Raw genomic sequence first — 22,334 nt, forward strand, 5'->3', positions numbered from 1 at the left:
AGCATGCGCAGTCATGACTTTACTAATCATCGATTGGCTCTTTCATTTAGAAGGTGGGGCTTATTCGCCGTATTGGGCGTTGCACTTTCTCCCATTCATAAATAATATAAGTGCACAGTCTTCCTATATATAAAGTCTTTGATAGCAATGCCTTAAAAGAACACAGAACACTTAGTACATAACACCCTAGCAACAACAGAGCATGCCCCAAAAACACACAGAACCCCCTAGCAACAGCATAGCAATGCATTATCACAGTTAGAGCACCTGAGCAAATGAATGGCAACACCCTAGTAGCTACAAAGCAATGCCCTAAAAACATGAAGAACACTTAAGAAATGGCATAGCAATGACCTAGCAACTACTCAAAACCCCCTGGCAACAACAAAGCAAAGCCCTAAACTCATTTAGAACACATTAGCAGCTCCATTGCAACAACATAGCAATGTTCTAATGGTGAGTGCACACCAAAAGCTAAATTAATTATTAGCGCAAATAGATTACATACAAAGTCATTGCAAATATGTGATCAAACGCAAATTCATGCCAGGCGATGTGAAATACTCAAATTGGGTGATGCATTTGGCGAGAAATGCACAATATTCGCCTAAATCGCGTCTTCCACTTAAGTTTAAAAATTTCAACTCGAGCGGAAAATTCGCATGACACACTGTCACGCAAGCCAATCATCGAAGAGCTTATTGACATGTCTGGTTTGATGCGTCTGGTTGTATCCGAAAAGGTTTTTTTTTTTTTTTTTTTAAGGTTTTATTTTTATTTGTCTTTTTTATTAGGATAGGATAGTATTTAGACAGGAAGCAAAGTGGGAGAAAGAGAGGGGGTGGGGTCAGGGGCGGGAAAGGTCCGTGAGACGGGACCTTTTTTATTGTTTTTATGTTATTATTCGCAAGAGTGATGCGAAAAACATCTAGCGAGTAATGCAATGTAAATATTCGCTTTTGGCTTTTGGTGTGAACATAACATAAGAACACGTATAACACCTTAGTAATTGCATAGCAACAACAAAACTTACATTAAAAACATGTAGAATGCCTTAGCAACTGCATAGCAACGCTCTAAAACATTTAGAAATTCTTAGCAATGCCTGAAATTTTTTCTCCTGAAACACTCTGATTTCCTTCTAAAAATACTCTGGCCTAGTTTGGCCAAATTTTAATACCCTTGGTCTCCGAAAAATGAAACATTTCTAAATTTTAAATTTTTACTGTAACAAATTTGCTTACAGGTTCTTCGACCTGCTCTATCTGATTTCCCTCCACCTCCTCCTGGTTTGATGGAGTTCCTGAACAACACGCCAGAATTTAGCCTTTTCAGGCAGGCAGTGCTGGTGTGTTTGATCTAGAAATATAACTTAATCAATGTTTTCAAGAACTGTACAAGAGTTACAAAGTAACTTTGTTACATAAACATATTTGTCTCTGTTTTTTTAGCTCTACAACTTGGAAAACAATATCCCAACTAGAGATTATACCATTTTTGTCCCAAATGACAGTGCCATGCAAGAGTACCTGAAAAAAACAAACTCGACACAACTGGTGAGTGGAACGTTTTGAAATGATGCTAGACACTCATACTCTAGTGCATTGGGCTCAAACTCAGTTCCTGGAGGGCCACAGCTCTGCTCAGTTTAACTCCAACCCTAATCAAACACACCTAATCAAGCTCTTCAGAATTACTAGAAACTTTCGAGCTGGTTGGAGCTAAACTCTGCAGAGCTGTGGCCCTCCCGGAATTAAGTTTGTGACTACTACTCTAGTGAGACACTCTAGTCTCACTCATAAAATTAATTGATAAAAGTGTCTCTTTTCAACAGAGCCTAGACATCGTAAAATATCACATAATTCTAGGCGAGCAACTCTTCCCTGAACACTTGGGCAATGGACTTTTCAAAAACACGTTTTTGGGAAATGGTACTCAGATCATGTTTTTTGTGGACATTGATAATCAGGTATTGCACAACCAACAATTGCTCATATTCTGTACAACACTTAGATGAAATTAGTCGTGACTAACTAGTCCTAAACTCCAGACAATGGCCAATGACGTTCCCATAAACGGAAGCTTCACTGAGACGAGGCATGGCACTGCGTTCGGGATCCCACGTGTCTTAGACCTCCACAAGAACCACTGCAGTAAAGATGTGATTTTAAAGATTTCTGTAAGTTTCTATTTGAATTTTATGAGGTGAATCTCAAAGTGGCATAATGGACAACGTTAAGGAAAGTTTGCTTTCTTTGCAGGGTCGCTGTGGAGATTGTAACGCTGAACCTAAATGCCTCTATAATGCCAAACCTGTAAGATGACAGAGTCCTTTGTTGTTTTAGTTCAATGTTTATGTGAAAGGAATTTTATGCATCCTTGTGTTCGTTTCTTCAGGTACAACCAAAGTTCCCTCAAAATATGAAGTCAAACTGTAAATACAGGACAAGAGTTGGAAAAAAGAGAGCGAGTGTGCCAGGCTGTCACATGGACTGCTTGAGAACAACAAAGGTACTTCATTTTCTACTTTTTAACATCAGAAGCATACTAAACAAGTACACAAACTCAGATGCAACTAATTTTCCAATGCTTTCCAACATGCACGGACGGTCTTGTTGTACGTACTTGAGGGCACTTAGACTTGAGTTCCACTTCAGATCCTTCGATTTCAAATGGGAATGAAAGGATTCTGTCCCTCCACTGAAGTCCAGGTTACCAAATCTTTGAAGATCCAAAAAGGCCACAAAGGCATCATAAAAAGAAACCATATCAAGGAGTTTAATTCAAGCCTTGTGAAGCGATATGAACCCTTTATATAAGGGGTGTCCAATCCTGTTTCCAGGGCCACTGTCCTAAAGATTTAGCTCCAACCAGCCTCCAACACATTTTCCTGGAAATTTCTAATGTGTCTGAAGACCTTGATTATTTGGTTCAGGTGTGTTTAATTAGGGTTGGAGCTGAACTCTGCAGGAATAGGTTTGGACACCCCTGCTTTATATCTTCAAAAGTTTCTTGTAAAGATGAACCAAAGTCTTGTGGGTTTGGAATGAAATGAGGATGAGTAAATTATGACAGAATTTTCATTTTTGGGCAAACTATCCCTTTTAGGAGTTAAAATGCAAGAGTTTGCAAAAGTGACACTCTTCAGAGATTTGGACATTTTTACTTCTATTGGTCAATGAAAATTTCACAGACTTGGATCAAGTTGTGACAAATTAAGCAGTTTATTATTCAGGTAGCTATAAACATGTTGATACTTGCTCCTCAAGATATCTTTTGAACTGTTCCTCGGTCATGACAGTCGTTGACCTGAAAAGGAAAACTAACTATATAAGAAGAGTATATACTAGTCTCTGCTACAGTGCCCACTTGTGGTAACAGTGAAAATGCAAGCCATTCTTGCACTCTGAACATGCGTGAAATCAAGATTGCACAGCTAGAAATTCCTGCAATTATGTACTGGTAGTGGGTTTACTCTAAATTCAGATTCAAAGCTGATTCAGATTCAAATCTCATGATAACTTTCTTCTTAGGACCATTCCTGCTGTCCAGGATACTTTGGGCATGATTGCTCCAAATGTCCTGGGAGTGTGGATAACTGGTGCTCCAACAACGGTCAATGCAAGGATGGGTTGTTTGGCAATGGGGAGTGTCTCTGTAATGAGGGCTTCCACGGAACGGCCTGCGAGATGTGTGAACCTGGGAGATATAGAAAAGACTGCAAGTCTGGTAACATCTACGAGCAATCTTTCCATTCTACAGTCTTTCCGTAGGCATTCTGTTGAAGCATTATTCAACAAACCCTTGGTTTTCATTTGACAGAATGCCACTGTGAACATGGCAAATGTTTGGACGGTATGGAGGGAAATGGGCAGTGCATTTGTTTCAAAGGTTGGAAGGGAGTGAATTGCTCTGTTGGTCAGTATTAAGGTCAAACTTATTTTATTTCAGATAGCGTGTTTCCCACCTTCATGCACTTGACGTCATAAACTTTTCTCAATTTCAGCGGTAGTTAATGATGCCTGTGGTGGAGTTTGTGATGTCAATGCTAAGTAAGTATGGAAAACATAAATATAAGACACATTTTTTAACACATTCATCACTGTTTATAATGCAACATCTTTCTTCCAGCTGTATCTCGGGAGGTTCAGGAGCTCCTCCAACTTGTTCCTGCATAGCTGGTTATAAGGGTAACGGGACATTTTGCAAAGGTTTGTTTGTGGTTATTTGCTAAGTTTGTCATTTAATTTTTTTTTCCCTCAGTGAAATCAAAATTCACCTTGTTTACTTTCCCAATACACATTCCTGGTCTTATTGTGAATGATTTGTGTTCCACAGAATTTGACCCATGTACCACAAACAACGGAGGATGTTCCATAAATGCAAACTGCACAAAAACATCACCTGGTGAAAGGAGCTGTACATGTAAAGCTGGCTACATTGGTGATGGGGTTATGTGTCTTGGTAAATGTGTGATTCACTTCCTTTAATATCTAAATGGGTAGCGTGGACCAGTGGATTCATGGAATTTGTGTTTTAGATTTGATGTTTAAATCATCTCTCAATGCATTTGTGCAACATTTGTCAATTTAGCATTGAAATTCTTTATTGATCCCTTGTGGTGTTTTTATTCAGTTGGTCTTAGCCTGCTTTTTATGGTTTCTTTGATTTTAGTTTAGTATTATAATCAGCCTTGATTAAGATTTTTTTGTGATATGTGCTTAGGTGTGCCTCAGGGCTCTGTATTGGCTGTTTTGCATTGTCTGTATGCGTTTACTTGTTTAAAGCTGTGTAACTGTGTTTTCATTACAGAAATGGATGCCTGCTTAGTGGACAATGGAGGATGTGACAAAAATGCTTTATGTATGAAAACTGGACCAAACAGGGTTTGTGTCACTTATTTTAGTACATGCTTAACAACAAATGTTAACATTACAAAGTTAACATTAAGATGTTGAACATTACATTTGTTTCAGGTTGCATGCGCATGTAAGCCTGGCTTTATTTCTCAAGGTCATAGATGTCTGGCAGTTAATCCTTGTCGGAAGGTAACAGAATTCACAAACAATATTACGGCAAATAATTGTATTAAATCATCACCTGATATTAAGTATTTTTGTATGCAAAACATTTTTATTTTATTTTATCACAGAATAATGGCGGCTGCAGTATTAATGCTGTTTGCAGATACCTCGGGGATGGGGAACGTAATTGCACATGCTATATTGGCTACAAAGGAGACGGTTTTAAGTGTGCAGGAACTGTTAGTAGAGTAAGTATCATTTAAGATGAATTTTAGGCTAATTAATGATTGACAAAACATGAGAAACAACAACTTCTGCTGTTCAAATAAATCTTATAATTGTTTATTACAGGAGCTTCTTCGTATGCCTGAGGCAGCATGGTTGAGGAGAAATATTGGTGTAAGTGCATGTTTCAATTTGTGAGACAATATGCTCATTTCTTGATATAATCGAGATATATTAACAGTAATAATGTGTGTTATAGGTAATGAGAGTCCGAGATCTGTACAGTCAAGGCCCTTTCACTGTATTTGTTCCTCATGCTGATTATGTGGCAAATGTTTCGGTATGCTGCACTGAATCACTCCTAAGTATTTTAACATTATAAGTATTATATCGGTATTAATTGGATTGTAAAAAGTAGGCAATACATAACAAATTTTGTTTTTCAAATGTTGTGTTTAAAAGTAATGCTTGCAAGATTGTGAAGGCAGTTTTCTCTTAGAAATAGCATAAACCATTGAATCATGTACATTTGCACAAATCGAAAATTTCATGATGACTTCCTTACTTTTTCTATTGTCATATAATTTCTTGTCATGACAGACTCTGCAGGTTGAAAAGTGGAAAAATACAAGTCACAGTTCAGACCTGCTGCGGTACCACATTGTCAGTTGTGAAGAACTGCGCGAATCAGACCTCAAATCTGTTAAAGAAGTGGCTACCAGTAGTGGATATAAATTACGCTTCAGTGTTAGAGATGTGAGTCCTTGAAGTTTCAAACGCATTTTATATTTTCAATATTGGATAATTATCTGAACGAGAATCAGAAATTATAGGGATAGTTCACCCAAAAATGAAAATTCTGTTATCATTTACTCACCCTCAAGTTGTTCCAAACCTCAGTTTCTTTCTTTTGTTGAGAACGAAAGAAGATATTTTGAAGAATATTGGTAATCAAGCAGTTGACTTTAGCCATTGACTTGCACAGAATTTTCATTTTGGGTGAGCTATCTCTTTATCGATGGCAAAAATGCCACCAAAATGAACAACAATGCCTCCCAAATCCAAGATACTGGGGTAAAAATTCAGTTCAATTCAATTCAATTCAAGTTTATTTGTACAGCGCTTTTCACCATACAAATCATTGCAAAGCAGCTTTACAAAAAAATTGTAAGTTTCTACATTATATTTAGGAGTAGATTATTAGTGGTGACTATGGCAGAAATGTACAGTAAAAATCAAGCAGTTAGTTACAAACTATATGTAATCAAACAGACGGTGAACACTATGCTTAACTGCAATGATTATGTGTTGCGATTAAACTCTTCGATTGCGATTAAACGTTGCGATTAAGCAAAATTTGGTACACAATTATTCTATCTTAGAAAAGAACAAAACATCATTAAACATACTGTAAAATGCCAGACGCAGCTTCTGTGCCATATTGCAAGGTAAAGATGGCTTTTTGTTGATTAAAATTTATTGGAAACAGCCTGACTGTTGGTAGTATTCTGACTAATTAATTACTGATTAATTAGATTAATTGAAGAAATATGATAATTTGACATATAAAAGACAACACAGATCCATTTAATAAGTTGATTATAAAAGCTGCCCTTGTAAATCAGTTTCCCAAGTGGAAAAGTTCTTTTCTGACCCTGATCTGAAGTGTCTGCTTTTGTCTCTCAGGGTGTTGTGTACATCAATGATAAGACAAAAATTATCACCAGTGATGTTGAGTGCTCCAATGGAGTTATACATTTCATAGACAAGGTCCTCTTTCCATACGATCTAACGGGCAAAGCAGATATCACCACTGATGTATGTAACTCAACCAAGGTCCACCATTTTGTAAGTTCAGAAAAGTCATAAAAATGTCATTCCACAAAGTAAAACTCAATTTATGTTGCAGTTGAACATTACCGCAGCTGCTGAACAATATGGCTTCAAAATCTTCAGCAAGCTCCTACAGGTAATATTTATGCTGCACTTCCATCTTTTTTGGACCATATGAATTTTTTTTACAAACATCTTCCAAACAGGATGCAGAATTGATGCATGTGGTGCAGCATCGACCCTTTTACCCATTCACCATGTTCTGGCCAACGGATGACGTTTTTAACAGTCTTCCTGAAGACAGAAAGAAATGGCTGTACAGCGAAGACCATCGTGATAAGTTACAAGCCTACCTCAAAGCTCACATAGTCCGTGATCAGAGGGTACGAGACTCCAATCTCAGTGAAATTCATTTAACTGAAATCAATTAAGTTATATATCAAAGTACCATGGTGTTACCATCTGATAGCATCACTGTACCATGGTACCGCCATAGTACTTTCTTTTAAGGGTCACAAAATGGTTTTGGATGTATGTTTCCAGGTAGTTGCTGTTGCCCTTCCTGCTGAGAAAAGCATGGAAACATTGTTTGGATCCGAGCTCACCTTCAGATGCAGCAAAAAAGTAATTGTATGTATTGGCAAGTTGGCAAAAATTTCCTTCAAAACACTCACATTTGAAATGTTAATGATTTATTTATTGTTTTTGATATTGATGTTTTAACAGTTATAAAGGTATTCATAATGTATGTTATTGCTAAGTTAAAATGCATTATAAAGACTCAAATCTAAGATTGGAAACTATATCATGCATCGTTGCGAATTAATTTGCCGTGTTTCATTGCCATTTTATTTATATACAGTTTGATAGTAAATCTGCTCGCGTCTTATTGACTGATTTTCAGGGCGACATATTAATCAATGGAAACAATGCCAGAATTGTAGCGCGGAACATGTTGTTTGATTCAGGAATCGCTCATGGGATTGATCAGCTTCTGGAGCCACCAAGCATTGGTGCTCGCTGCGACAACTTCACAAGCATAGAGATAAAGGTACAAAACTTTAAGACTAAATCAGATTATGTATATCATCAAAAACTGAACAAAATAAAATGTAAAGCACAAATAAAAAAGCACAAGTGTGCAGAGACCATCTAGTTATTTATCAGTTCAATTTAGTTCCACTACTGGCGCAGCTGGTGTTTCAAAGTGATTTTAATATTAAAACACATGAGCAGTCCTAATGTTGTTGTACTGTTGTTTTTCTTTAGGGACTCTGTGGATCTTGCGGTCTGCAGCCCCGTTGTCCCCTCGGATCAGAGGACTCAGTGAGTGGATCTGCATCGTTGATTTGTGGTTCTGTTTATTAACAAAACTTTAGCAGCAGCACTTTATTTACCTTCTTTTTGTTATTTTTTTGTTCTGTTTCGTCAACAAAACTTTAGCAGTTAGCGCTTTATTTACTTACTTTTTGTTATTATTTTGTTCTGTTTCATCAACAAAACTAGCGCTTTATTGACTTACTTTTTGTTATTTTTTGGTTCTGTTTCGTTAACATTTTTAAAAGTCAGCGCTTTATAGGTTTATCGTTATTTTTTGGCTCTGTTTCGTTAACATTTTTAGCAGTCAGTGCTTTATTGACTTACTTTTTGTTATTTTTTGGTTTTGTTGCGTTAAACAAAACTTTAGCAGTCAGCGCTTTATTGACTTAATTTTTTATCATTTTTTGGTTCTGTTTGATTAACATTATTTGGTTCTGTTGCATTAACAAAACTATAGCAGTCAGCGCATTATTGACTTACTTTTTGATTCTGTGTTAAAAAACATTTTTAGCAGTTAGCGCTTTATTGAATTTTTGTTATTTTTTGGTTCTGTTGCATTAACAAAACTTTCGCAGTCAGCGCTTTATTTGCTTACTGTCATTCATTCATTCATTGTTTGTTTGGTTGGTTGGTTAGTTCTGTAATATTAAAAAAATATTAGCAGTTAACACTTTATTTACTTTTTTTGTTCCGTTGCATTAACAGAACGTTAGCAGTCACCACTTTATTGACTTATTTTTTTAACCAAGTCAACATGTATTTTCTGTGGTAATCAGTCACATGCTTATACAAACAGGAGCGTGCCTTCATCCAGACTGATCTCTTCTTTACAGAACAGAACTAGCATATGTAGACGACCTTATTCGCCTTACATGTACAGACGGCCCAGTTATTATGGGTTGTACTCGTACGGTTATGGATATAACTCATACAGAGATTGGCTTGGCTGTAATCGGGTATGCACGAAAATGATGTGGGCTGTTAAATGCTGTAAAAACCACTTTGGAAGAGACTGTCAAGGTGAGAATTTAGCACACAAAAAGCAATAAGTTCCTTGAATGTTACATGAAACGATGCAGCCAATAGGTATTAAACTGTGTGTTGGTTTGTGGTTTAGTGTGTCCTGGCGGACTCGAGGCGCCGTGTGGAGAGCATGGAGACTGTGATGACGGGCGCACTGGCACAGGGACGTGTAAATGTCACAAAGGTTTTACAGGCACAGGCTGTGAGCTGTGTGAAAGCAATCACTTTGGGCCGAACTGCACAGGTAACCTGTTCAAAACCATGAATTTTTCCTAAACAGTCCCCAATTCCTTATCCACAAGTGTTGGTGAAGACTAAGTGAACAGGCAAATCAAACAACTCAACTGCAAGAACAATTATGCAAACAGAGCACTACACAAAATGCAGGATCCAGGTTCAAAAGAAATTGTCTTTGGGAAGGAGACAAAATGGAGCTACTGGTCAGTTGGATGGTACTATTTTGACTGCGATATAAAATCCTTTCCTTTTAAATTAATATTGAATTGTGTATTTTCTAGAATTTTTTTACAACTTTTTTTACTCAATCAAGACTCCAAAAATTCACCTTGTCTGTCAAGCTAAACATGTCTGTTTGGTTTTTACCATTTTAAAATGAGATAGACCAGACATGAAAAAATACAGGAAAGAAAATCTAATATTTCTAGGTAATAAATTAATGTTAATAATTTCTTCCCTTTTTCTTTCCTTCTTATTTTTTTTGGACAAATGTTCAAAAGCAAAAGTAGCAAACTTTTTAGCATTTTTATTAAACATTAAATGTGCAATTAAACATACTTTCCAGGCCTCCAGCTCTATGTACAGTTCTAGTCGACTCTGAACCGCTTCCAAAAGTTGGTTGTTCAGTGTCATTAGTTCGTTCTTGCTTTTCAGTAGCTCAGTCTCCATTGCTTGTTTCCTGCAATAAAATTACAAACTGATTCATACACCAAAAACCAAAACTTTGTTATCAGATAGCAGTCTTATTTCATAACACAAAATAATTGAGTTACGTATTAGAATTAAGTTTAAGAGATCAACTGAACTCACTTTGCAATGGCTTCATCTGAATCTCCTCTGCCACCTAGAAACAATGAAGATGCAATTAGGACAAGCCCTGATTGCATAAATTAAATCACAGTCCAGTCTGTTATAAACTGCCATTATTTTGTAATATATTTTTTTAATGCTACAGAATGGTACGAAACTTGGTAGAGATTTTGGCACTTGCTATGTGAACACATGAAAAACACCATGAATCAAGAAAGTTAAATGAGTGAAAAGCAGTCACAATTGTAATGTTTGTGGTTAAAAATGGCCACATTGGAATTTAATGGGAAGCTAATTGTATCTAGTGGAAACATTTGGTACTGCATCCAAACTAAATCTTACTAAAAACTTTTTTTTTTTTTTTTTTAGATATCAACCTCAAATTTGGAACACAGCTTATTTAGATTCATTGCTTTGATTTTCATGTAGTTTTAGAGTAAAACATGCATTTTTCATAATAATAACCTTTAAAGTTCTATAACTTAAAAAAAATAAAATAATTTTTGACCTCCATGCAGACAGCACCATAGGGTTAAACAAGAAATAAGCCAAAATAGTAAGATAAAATAACTTAAAGATATATTCAATAAAAGCGGTTTTTCTTCTTATGTAAATTTATATTGTTTTAAGTGAGTTTACATGTAGACAAAATGCTGATTAATAAAAATCTTTGCAGTGTAAAAAAATGAAAAATGCAGTTTTTCAAAGTCAGTAATATCAACAAACCACTCAAAAAAATTCCACCTTCAGGTTGTATTACATATGTCTTTGCTAATTAGGTTTACTTTATTCTATATATATATATATATATATATATATATATATATACACACAGAAAATTAGACTCAAATCACATTACTTGTCTACATTTACATTTATTGTCAGATCAGTATAAATGTTTTTTTGTTGAAATTTTATTGTATTAGTACTACTCAGCTTTGTGCTGACAGTTATAATGAACATTTTATTCATCTTTTCTCACAGCATGTAACTGCACCAGCAATGGCAAGTGTGATAGCGGCCTGGACGGTGATGGCAGCTGTTTCTGTCAAGAGGGGTGGATGGGTAAATACTGCGAATCAAAAATCGGTAAGAGCAAATGTCAAGATCTATAAAATATATGCGTAGTGTTGTGAAAACATAGAAAATATTTTAGACTTGTTCAACAATGAAACACTCTTTTGCCTGTTATTTAACAGAAGTCAAGCCGATTTGCTCGCCTGCATGTGATGTCAATGCAGTGTGCCTCCCTGAAAATAATTGCGAGTGTGTGCCGCCCTATGGAGGAAATGGCATTAACTGCACGGGTATGAATTGCGTCTGTTGTATTAGACTGATTGTAAGATGCCTGTCCTGGATTCAAATGGCCTATATATATAAATATAAAAGAAGAGGGAGCTCAGATTCAAACTCAAGACGTTCACATGAAAATTACATCTGAAATATGTGGCCAGGGCTCCAATATATACTTAACAGCTTATGACATGTAACCTAATGGCATTAATGCAATGCAGAGATATATTTACTTAAGAAGCAAAATGACTTAAGATTTTGAGACTTGTTTTCTGAAAAATGTATTAAAATTAAGTGAGTTTATGCTTGAACAAATAAGTATGTCAGTGGGGTAAGAAAAATAGTCTTGTTTTTCCTTTGAATTGAGTATATTTTTCTCACCCCATTGACAGATAGATTTTGTTGTTTTATCCCTTTTTCAATGAAAGGAATGTACTACATTTCACTTAGATAATGTTTTTTATTTAACATTTTGTGTTTTTGGATGATTTTATGGTACTGCGATTTTATGGCATGGTAATTTAAGTTGGAAATTTAAATTCAATCTACCAAGAGCAGCGCTTTAAGACATGCTTTTTTTGGGCGTTAAATAATTGCGCAAATACCAGTAATTTGACAAGTGCAAACATTAGTAAATCACGTTGCGCAATTAATTTTAATACTCTCCTACCATAAATTTTGCGTCTGAAAGGGAAACTCCTACAAATGTATATTCAATAAGGTCAGGTGCAAAAATAACTGTGTCCACGTCTTTTCAGCGCTAATTCTTCACTGCGCGTCTTAAAGGGGTCCTATTATGCTCTTTTACAAAGTCTTGATTTTGTTTTGGGGGTGTACTACAACATGCTCTCATGCTTGGTGGTTCGAAAAACACATTATTTTTCACATAATTTACATTATTAAAATACCTTTCTCCCCATCCTGGCACAAACGGCTCGATTATTTAAAATTCAAATACATTATTTTCTATGAGTGTAGGCACTCCGGCGGCACCGTTCGGCGTCTGTCTGCAGCGCCCAGCTACGTCTCGTTGTACTTGTAAGAATTGTTCTAGACATGCCGAAAATTTGAAGCTACAGCACAGCAGCTCTTCTTCTTCGTTTTCTCTGATGCACTAACTCTACAGCAGCACTTCGTCTTCATCGTCTCGTCTGATGCACTCACTCAACCAAGCGTTCTAACCACAACCTCGCCCCTCCCCACCCCCCAACCATTCGAATTTCTGTAGGCGGGAATTATTTTTAATGATATTCTAATGGGCTGCTTTGTGATATCACAAAGCCCGGAAACCAACGCTGTAGTCCAAACGAGCCGTTCGTTGTAGTTCTTGAAAAGGGATTTTTTAAAAACGAAATATCTCCCTTTGGAGTGGACTTTGAGATTTGTAACTTTTTTATGCCCAAACATACACACTGACTAAAATTTAAAAAGTGAAAAAGCATAATAGGACCCCTTAAAGTAAATCCTGACAGTACTATTTTACCGCCAAAACACTGTTTGCGTCTTAGTCCTAGACCTAAGACTTTTTTTCTGAAAAATATATCAAAATTAAGTCCATTTTTCTTTTTAGGTAAATGTATCTTGATTTAAGAATTCTTAGATGTTTGTAATAAAAAAAAGATGAAAAAAATACTAAATACGAAAATCTTTTTTTTTTTTTGCGGTGTACAAGTTCATAATAGCCTTATTGTGAATGCTTTCAATGGATAAAATCAATTCTGATTATGATATGTGTTTCTAGCCCCAGATTTTTGCAGTGAATATAACGGAGGCTGCCACGAAGCAGCTGACTGTTTGCAGAGCGGTATCAATGTTACCTGTTCCTGTCAGGCCGGATACTCTGGAGACGGACACGTCTGCTCGCCTATCAACCGATGTGTAGAGGAGGCGAACGGTGGCTGCAGCGATTTCGCAGAATGCATTTTCACCGGACCTGTATGTGGAACTTCTACTTTTTGTTAATGTAATCTGACAAGAGTTTTGGATAAACAAAATGTGTAACATTTACCTTGTGGCAGAACGAGAGGCGCTGCGAATGTCTCGAGGGGTACGTGGGAAATGGAATCCAGTGTTTGGAGAAAGTGGTGCCCCCTGTTGACCGCTGCCTGGAGGACAACGGCGGCTGCGACTCCAAAGCCACATGCAAAGACCTTCATTTCCATAGTACGACCTCCCAATGATTTAACTGACAGCCCAATATTTTGAGTATTCAAAAACAAAGGCTTTTATTCTTACATTTCAGCGAAAACAGGGGGTGTTTTCCTCCTGCGCTCACCTGAGGGGAAGTATAAACTGAACTTCAGCCAAGCACAGGAAGCTTGCGAGGCTGAGGGAGCTACTCTTGCTACATTCAAGCAGCTCTCTGACGCCCAACAGGTGACTTTTGAAACCAAACTTAGCTGTACATATCTTGCATTTATGCTGTTGTGGAGAATAAGAGCAACAGCCTTTGAGCTTAATGTGTATGGTCACGTTAGCGAATTTCACTGACGAAAAAGGTCCATTGTTCATAATCAATAGGTTAGCAATGTATAAAGCACAGCTCACACTAAAGTCACTTTCAAGCCAAGCAGCTTGGTTTTGTTGGTCAATATGGTGAATTTTCATGACCAATTTGAACATGAGCGAAATCTGCATGATGAACTTTGTCGCCCTCACGCGAAACTCCCGAATGCGCTGATTCCTATTGAAAATTGACAAAATTTTAACGAGCAACAGTACATTTTGAACGCACCTTTAAACAGTGTTTCTTCAAACAATTTTTCCATTGGTATTTTTGTTTTCCAGTAAAAATTCTAAATATTTATTAAATCAGAATGAATTTACTTGTATCCAGAGCATAAATACATCTTAAAATATTTTTTTTCTTCACCACTAGTCAGTAGTTTTTCTATGATACATTGCATAAAAGTTTGTTAATTTCAACTGGTAGTTTATTAAATTACATTAGAAAATAAAGCTTTTTTATCTTTTCAAATTTCTATTAAAGAATCTTAAAAAAATTATTAAGCAGCACAACTGTTTTCAACACTGATTATATTAACACTTAAGACTGGAGTAATGGCTGGTTAATTTACATTATAAAACAAAGCTTTTTTATTGTTCCAGTTGGGAATGCATCTATGTGTGGCAGGATGGATGGACGGGAAGAAAGCTGGCTATCCAATCCGGTTTCCTTCTGCTAAATGTGGTGATAATCATGTTGGTATCGTGCTGTACAAAGAGCCAATCAATGCCAGTTGGCCGTATGATGCGTATTGCTACAGGATGAAAGGTATGACCGTCAGGAAATCCTTCTTAGTTGAAATGTAATATGAAATTTTACTGTACCTGAACAGTTTTGATGTAAAAATGAGAGCCATTTTTTCTTGTACAGAGGTGTCTTGTGAATGTAAACCTGGATACATTGGAAGCGGGGAATTCTGTAATGGAGACTTGGCCTCAGTTGTTGCCACCACTTCCAATTTTTCTGTGTTTTACAGAGTAAGTAGCCTGTTTCCCTCTAAAAATAATGCCACTTCCTGCAGGATGATGTCATCAAGGAACTGGCTTTGTAGTTAAAGGCAAAAGACTAACCGGATGGAAAGAGAGGACACAGGAAAAACTGACAAAAAGTTATTTACCAATTACATTATATTCCCCCAAAACATGTTTTGTTATAAATATTTTGATTAAAGAATAGGGAAAAACCAAAGCAATGAAAATCAGCCGAAGTGAAATCAATTTAAAAAGATTTTTTCACATAATTGTTGTCAATACAAATGAAGTCCTGTTCAAAGAGGAATATCCACGTAATTTCATAAAAATGGAGTCACATATTTCCTTCCGGTTTCCTCCTACAGACTTTACTGAAGTATGCAGAGGATGGTGAGGAGGGCAAGAACCTGCTGAAGTCCCTGTCGGACAAATCATTAAACATAACCGTTTTTGTACCTCAAAACGACGGTTTTTCTGCAAACAAGGTGATTATCAATATAAGCCAGAATGAATTCTCATATGAACATTTTTGAATTGCATCTGAGTCAGAGGAAGAAAACTTACAAAGAAAGTAAGAACCAGTTGGACACGCTCTTTCTCTGCTGGCCTTGAGTCTGCAGTTTGTCTCCTTTTTCAGACCTTATCATGGAGGGATTTGCTGTATCATATATCCAACATCAATAGTCTGCACTTCTATGAAGACTTGAAGCACAACACCATAATCCCGTCCCGTCTGGGTTCCGATCTAGTCGTGACGATTCCCTCCAATTCCACTGGTCAGGCTGAGGTAAACAAACCTTAGCAGCTTCACACCGCTCAGACCACATTTACTGTACATAGTCAAGAAAACTGTATATTTTTATTGGTTTCACAGGACTCTCAACCTCACAAATTGGTGAATAAGAAGGTCATTTTGGCCTGGAACATTCCAGCCATCAATGGTCTGATCCATGTCATTGATGGGCCATTCAGAGCTCCACCTGTTCCAGTAAGTGGCCGCTTTTGTAGAAGTACAATAGAGCATATTGGAGAACTTTGCTTTGCTTTATGGATGCACAGGCAGAATTTATTAGAAAATTTAATGGGTAATTGCATTAACACCAATGGATTAAATTGCAGCAGTTTTCAGATCGAAAGCACACTCTCAAGCCTTCTGTTGAGCAGTGACTTTATTGAAAAGAATTTTTGCTCATCATCAGACAAAGATGGCAACTATGACTCGTCAGACTAACTAAAGCAAATCAACATCCTGTTTGACTAACATGGACGTCCGTCTAGTCTTTTCAAAGCAGTAGTAGACAGCCACGCATAGCTTTGCCAAAAGCTGGACCTCACTTACAAATCCCAGTGAATTTTTTAAAGTCATCAATGGTGTTGTCTAATTTTTAGGTGCCAGCAGTTCTTCCAATCTCGCAGTCCAGCGGTGTCGCAGTCACCACTGTGCTGATTGTCTTTGCCATTGTTGGTATTGTTGCTGGGCTCGCATACTACGTCCTCAAGCACAAGAACGACGCCTTTCGTTTCCAATATTTTAAGGTTTGTTCACGTAATAGAGCTTCCGATATTTAGGTTGACGAACAAAGACACTTTACCGTGGAACAAAATGTCTGTGAACAAAAAAATCTATCTATCTATCTATCTATCTGTCTATCTATCTATCTATCTATCTATCTATCTGTTTTTCTATCTATCTATCTATCTATCTATCTATCGTTCGGTCATTCTGTAGTTCTATCTATTATTATATCTGTCTCAAAATGTAATCTCAAATATTGCAAAACTTTTTTTCAGTTCCAAAGCTCTGTACTGTCTTTATAATTAAACTTTATATTGTAATCCCAGAAAACGAAATAAGGTACATTTAATTTGTGATGTATCATCTACTTTCAAAGATGAATGAATGTCTTATTTATCGTTCAACAGAATGATGATGAAGATGGTGCTTCCACAAAAGGTGGTGGAAACCCTGCTTTAGTATCCATCCCAAACCCTTTATACAGTGGCTACAGGGCGTTTGCAGAGCCATTTGGGGTAAATATAGAAAAACATCCTTCTATGTGCTTGTAATTTTAACTACATGCATTTCTTTGTTACTACTGGTCAAACACAGTTGTCATAATCAACATTTGTTTATTTCAGGATTCAGCTGCTACAGACACACCCAACCTTATTGACTAGCACAGACATCAGCGTCAACCTCCTCTCCCTTTCATTACCTGAAATCAGCTGGAGAGCCTGGCTGGAGGAGGGGGTACAACACCTTTGTATATGGTTAAACCTAAAAATAAAAGACTTAAATGCCCTAATTATGTCCTAGACAACATCAGCCAACCGTGGTGCCTTCAGTTCAATAAAAATATCAGCTAAAAACACTGGGTGCATTTGTTAGTTTACCTGTTGTTTTCTTCTTGGCCAATCGCAAAGGAAATCAGCTGTCCAGGGACTAAACCTGGGGTCTAATTAATGTGCAATGCATAATCCCAAAGGTCTTGTCGACATAATAGAAGGGTATTTTTGTCTTGTTCGAGCATACTAAAGATGATTGAAGCGTAACGCAAGAGGGAGATGGGTGAAATTTCCCTGAGGAAAACGAGCACCTGTTCATACTACTTGACAGGAAAACAACATTGTTGATTTTGACCTGCTATGGACTGGGAACGGAGAAGCTGGTCAGATTAGAAAAATTAGTCAATAAATTGAGTTTAGTATGGAATTTGAGGTCTTTTTTTTTCATTGTTTTCTGCTCAAATGATTTTTATTTTTTATTTTTAACTGAGGTAGGTGCACATTCTGGGCTGTAGTTCTGCATAAATTCAACTTCAATTCAGGCGTTTGACATGTTAGAAAGGCAAGAAGACCAATCACAACTGAATATGCATATGAATTCAAGAAAGCAGACCAATCACGATCATTGGTTTGATTTTGAATTCCAAACATTAAAGTCAATAAGAGATTTTTAAAACTTCAGTCTTCAATTTTTTTACAGTGTAAAAGTTACCAAAACCACAGATAACGTAACTACAATAGAAATACTTAAAAAATACAGTTTAAAAGGACTGTGTACTGTATGTTAAGCAGCTCAAGCTAATTCATCATAAAAATTGTAGAGAAAATGTGATTAATTGTGGGGATGATATGTGTGATTAATATCAATGCAGTGCTGCATTGCAAATACTGTAGTAATAATTTAGTCCATCAATCACTGACAGTGAGCGCTAGGCCTCATACAGGAAGCTTTTTGTCATACAAAAACAGAACTAACAGCTTTATAGTTCTTAACATGGATTGTAGACTGATTTTTAAATAATTTTCTGTGCTAATTTTTGTAATTTGGGAATTAGCCTGGGGACTTTAGGACCCAGGGCTAATGAGTACTGCAGTGAATTCACAGCTGGGCTTTCCTCCACCATTTTTCCAGTTCCACTCATCTCCCATCCCCCCATTTTCATTGTGCTCTTTCGCAACAAAGCACGACACCCATCCCCACTCTAGACAGAGCGGCTTCTGGGTCACACACAAATGTGTCACATCACACCTTTCATTGTGTTTGCTTTGAAATCTATGAAAGGAGGAGACTACAATGTAGTCAAGATGGCATGTGGTGCTTGTCTGTAAGATAAAAAAAACTTTGAAGTAAATGTGGAGATGGGGTCAGGTGTTGAAGAAGAATTTGCTCATTTTGGGTGAAATAAATTAAAATGCAATGTTTGGCCCAAGATGAGTTACGTAGAAGTCTACAAGCACTACATTGAGCAAAGACATATAAAAATAAAACAACAACAACTTGCGTCTACAAAACCTTGCAGATAATGACCAGTATTGGTTCCAAAACATCTTGCCAGTTACATGATAAATAGTTAAATTAAATTTGTTGTTACAATGTCTAACTGTTTTTATTACATTCACCATCGGTTTCTATGAATGTGGCCAGAACTGTCCGTCCACCAAAACCGCATGCCCAGAATAGAGGTCCCAGAGGCTTTTGGGAGCTACCAAGAGGCGTACGTCTGATCCAAAAAGAAGTTGCTGTCCTTTCAATAATTCAGTAATCTGAAGTTCTCTCATGCCAGCCAGAGTTCCTCAAATGCCAAAGAATGAATGCGGTGATGAGACCAGATGTTTAGGCCTTGTGTTGGTTTGGTGGACTTGGTTCAATCCCTACATATTTATTGTGTCACAGTGCTGAACTGTTTTTGATAGCGTGAAAACCCAGGACTTATTTTTTATTATCTTTCTAGACAAAAACACATCTTTGAGCCCAAACAATAAGCCCTATAGACAGAAAAATTGGTAGAATGGAAGTACTCCTTTATGGCTATAACTATAATGATAATAATGAGTTATTTTCTTAAGCTTTGGTACACCCAAAGAATGGTTCACTTTGAGAATACCTGAAAAATTTGATGGGGCTTAGCCACTTGTTGGCACTAATATGGTGCTAAAACTGTGGGAGGATTAATTGAGTCATTTTTTGCAAATGCTACTTTTGTAAAGTAATTAAAGCACAAACCCCGCCCACAAACGATTCTAAAGTCTTCATTGGTCAACTCAATCGCAACGTTGATTGTGGACACAATGCTTAAAGGGGTCATATGACATTGCTAAAAAAGAACATTATTTTGTGTTAACGAAACACAGCATCTCCACGTCATGGCAGCGGCAGCAACAATACTACAGCGAGAATCAAAGTTACACCTTTTTTGTGTGAACATTTGGGCGGTGTTATGCAAATCTTCCCACACAGTGACGTAGACATGTGGGGGCGTGTTTTAGGAGGGCATGGACGAGTCTTAACTTTAATAAAGAATATCTCTTTGGGTTTGAGACTTTAGTCTTTGCAACTTTGGGGATCTTATCTATTCACGAACAGCTTGTAACACTCCAAAGAGAAAGGAAAACTTGAAATCACATCATATGACCCCTTTAAACAAATACTAAACCCTAACCCTGACGTTAACCCTAGCATTACTGTTCGGATTCATACATGATTTTTCTTAAGTCCAAATTTTTCTTGATGGTTGACTGTGATTGAGTTGACCAGTTAACTGCAGAGAAAGGGTTTGTGCTTACCTGGTTGGGGGAAAAAAATCATGCAGTATGTTCAAGGCTGGTTGCCAGATTGTAATCACACTACATATAAGTATCAGGTATGGCTACTTTTATGGCTATAACTATAATGATAATAATGAGTTATTTTCTTAAGCTTTGGTACACCCAAAGAATGGTTCACTTTGAGAATACCTGAAAAATTTGATGGGGCTTAGCCACTTGTTGGCACTAATATGGTGCTAAAACTGTGGGACTGTTTGTCCAATTGTTTTGTATGCAGTATTGTTTATAAAATATAGCCACCGTCAACAAATTCAGTTGATTATCAACAGTTGACAAAATGTGGTGGGCCTGTTTGATTTATGGTTTCAGGGAGCTGGATAAAATATGTTTAAAAAATGTAATCGAAGAGAGGTGCTACTATGTTACATGCACAGTCTGTAAGTAGATATATATTCCACAGTGTTTGATATTGAGACAAAGCAATTCCATCACTTGATGGGCCCCCTCATGCCAAACAAGAACTATTGGTGTTCCTCATATCATTTCAATTTTTAAATGTTAACTGCCACATTCAAATAAAGATTTTAAGATCTTTAAAATCACTAATTAAAGTACAGTCATGGCCAAAAGTATTGGCAGTGACAAATTTTGTTTTGTAGATTATTTTTCCACGTTTCTATGGTATACTGAAAAACAATGAAAAGCATATGCGTTTTAAGGCTTTTATTGGCAAAAAAATAAAATAAGTCAATATTTACAGTGTTGACCCTTGTTCTTTATAACTTCTGCAGTTCGCTCTGGCATGCTGGATATTAGCTTCTGGGCCAAATCCCACACAGTGATTGACTGATAGTGGAGGGGTCTCTGTCAGAGATTTATTCATAGAAATACTGTAGAGTGTGATATTTTCAAATAAATATTCATATTCAAATAAAGGTAAAAAAATAAATGTTAACTGCCACATTCAAATAAAGATTTTAAGATCTTTAAAATCACTAATTAAAGTACAGTCATGGCCAAAAGTATTGGCAGTGACAAATTTTGTTTTGTAGATTATTTTTCCACGTTTCTATGGTATACTGAAAAACAATGAAAAGCATATGCGTTTTAAGGCTTTTATTGGCAAAAAAATAAAATAAGTCAATATTTACAGTGTTGACCCTTGTTCTTTATAACTTCTGCAGTTCGCTCTTGACACCAGGCCGCTGTCCAAAAGTCTTGGCCTCACTGTACGTGCAGATGCTCTCACACCAACCTGCTGCCATTCCTGAGCAAGCTCTGCACTGGTGGTGACACGATTCGCGCTGTCCAAAAGTCTTGGCCTCACTGTACGTGCAGATGCTCTCATACCAACCTGCTGCCATTCCTGAGCAAGCTCTGCACTGCTGGTGACACGATTCCATAGCTGAATCAGTCTGCTCTTACAATCTAATTAGTGTGATAGTGATTTCACCTGACTAGTACTCATTCACACTTTCACATGTGCTGCTGATGTGATTAGTCAATTAATGTTAGCTGGTAATTTTGTTCAGGATCAAAAAACAGTGAATTTTGTTTTTTGTAAAAAGTTCGGGGTTTTTTTTGGCCAATGAAGCTTTTAGCAATTATTTAAAATGCATCTGATTACTCTACACGATAATCTAGAAACAATGTGAATGAACACCACAACAGCTTAAACTGCAAACTTTGCAAAACACAAAATTTATGTCACTGCCAAAACATTTGGCCATGACTGTACATACAGTGCACATTTAAGATGTCATCAAAAATTCATTATATTTCAGGGCCCGTATTCACAAAACATCTTAAGGCTAAAAGTAGCTCATAACTCACCGATTTAGGAAAAAATCGTAAAAATAATGGGCGTCAGTCCTAAAATTAGGACTCCTACATTTTTGTTCTAAGAGTATTTCACAAAGCGTTTTAGCGCTAAAATTAGCTCCTATATCTATGAAACGTTAGAAGTAGTGAAGAGGACTCCTAAGTCACTAAGACCAAATCTGAACTATCCTAAAATGGCTGTTGCCAGCAATCTACCTC

The 22,334-nt window shown here is 36.8% G+C and overlaps 1 protein-coding gene across 1 annotated transcript in view; it reads left to right on the plus strand.

Moving 5' to 3' along the window:
• The window catches only part of LOC107658393 (stabilin-1-like), a 36,198-nt gene extending 18,590 nt beyond the window's left edge, over nt 1–17,608 (plus strand). The window contains exons 32-69 of the mRNA XM_016446918.1: nt 1,247–1,348; nt 1,452–1,556; nt 1,835–1,969; nt 2,051–2,179; nt 2,262–2,315; nt 2,398–2,511; nt 3,534–3,729; nt 3,823–3,918; nt 4,007–4,052; nt 4,132–4,211; nt 4,339–4,464; nt 4,813–4,886; nt 4,977–5,048; nt 5,153–5,272; nt 5,376–5,423; nt 5,509–5,589; nt 5,850–6,005; nt 6,936–7,067; nt 7,159–7,218; nt 7,289–7,465; nt 7,626–7,712; nt 7,987–8,133; nt 8,352–8,408; nt 9,236–9,422; nt 9,520–9,669; nt 11,457–11,561; nt 11,672–11,779; nt 13,507–13,700; nt 13,784–13,928; nt 14,008–14,141; nt 14,874–15,039; nt 15,142–15,248; nt 15,608–15,727; nt 15,880–16,029; nt 16,117–16,230; nt 16,632–16,778; nt 17,166–17,273; nt 17,382–17,608. Coding sequence (XP_016302404.1) covers nt 1,247–1,348; nt 1,452–1,556; nt 1,835–1,969; nt 2,051–2,179; nt 2,262–2,315; nt 2,398–2,511; nt 3,534–3,729; nt 3,823–3,918; nt 4,007–4,052; nt 4,132–4,211; nt 4,339–4,464; nt 4,813–4,886; nt 4,977–5,048; nt 5,153–5,272; nt 5,376–5,423; nt 5,509–5,589; nt 5,850–6,005; nt 6,936–7,067; nt 7,159–7,218; nt 7,289–7,465; nt 7,626–7,712; nt 7,987–8,133; nt 8,352–8,408; nt 9,236–9,422; nt 9,520–9,669; nt 11,457–11,561; nt 11,672–11,779; nt 13,507–13,700; nt 13,784–13,928; nt 14,008–14,141; nt 14,874–15,039; nt 15,142–15,248; nt 15,608–15,727; nt 15,880–16,029; nt 16,117–16,230; nt 16,632–16,778; nt 17,166–17,273; nt 17,382–17,420 — 4,368 coding nt within the window. The 3' untranslated portion in view covers nt 17,421–17,608. The remainder of the gene's footprint in view (nt 1–1,246; nt 1,349–1,451; nt 1,557–1,834; nt 1,970–2,050; nt 2,180–2,261; nt 2,316–2,397; nt 2,512–3,533; nt 3,730–3,822; nt 3,919–4,006; nt 4,053–4,131; nt 4,212–4,338; nt 4,465–4,812; nt 4,887–4,976; nt 5,049–5,152; nt 5,273–5,375; nt 5,424–5,508; nt 5,590–5,849; nt 6,006–6,935; nt 7,068–7,158; nt 7,219–7,288; nt 7,466–7,625; nt 7,713–7,986; nt 8,134–8,351; nt 8,409–9,235; nt 9,423–9,519; nt 9,670–11,456; nt 11,562–11,671; nt 11,780–13,506; nt 13,701–13,783; nt 13,929–14,007; nt 14,142–14,873; nt 15,040–15,141; nt 15,249–15,607; nt 15,728–15,879; nt 16,030–16,116; nt 16,231–16,631; nt 16,779–17,165; nt 17,274–17,381) is intronic.
• The last annotated feature ends 4,726 nt before the right edge of the window (nt 17,609–22,334 follow it).

The sequence above is a fragment of the Sinocyclocheilus anshuiensis genome, unplaced genomic scaffold, assembly GCF_001515605.1.
Source record: "Sinocyclocheilus anshuiensis isolate Anshui unplaced genomic scaffold, SAMN03320099.WGS_v1.1 scaffold795, whole genome shotgun sequence".
Lineage (NCBI taxonomy): Eukaryota > Metazoa > Chordata > Actinopteri > Cypriniformes > Cyprinidae > Sinocyclocheilus > Sinocyclocheilus anshuiensis.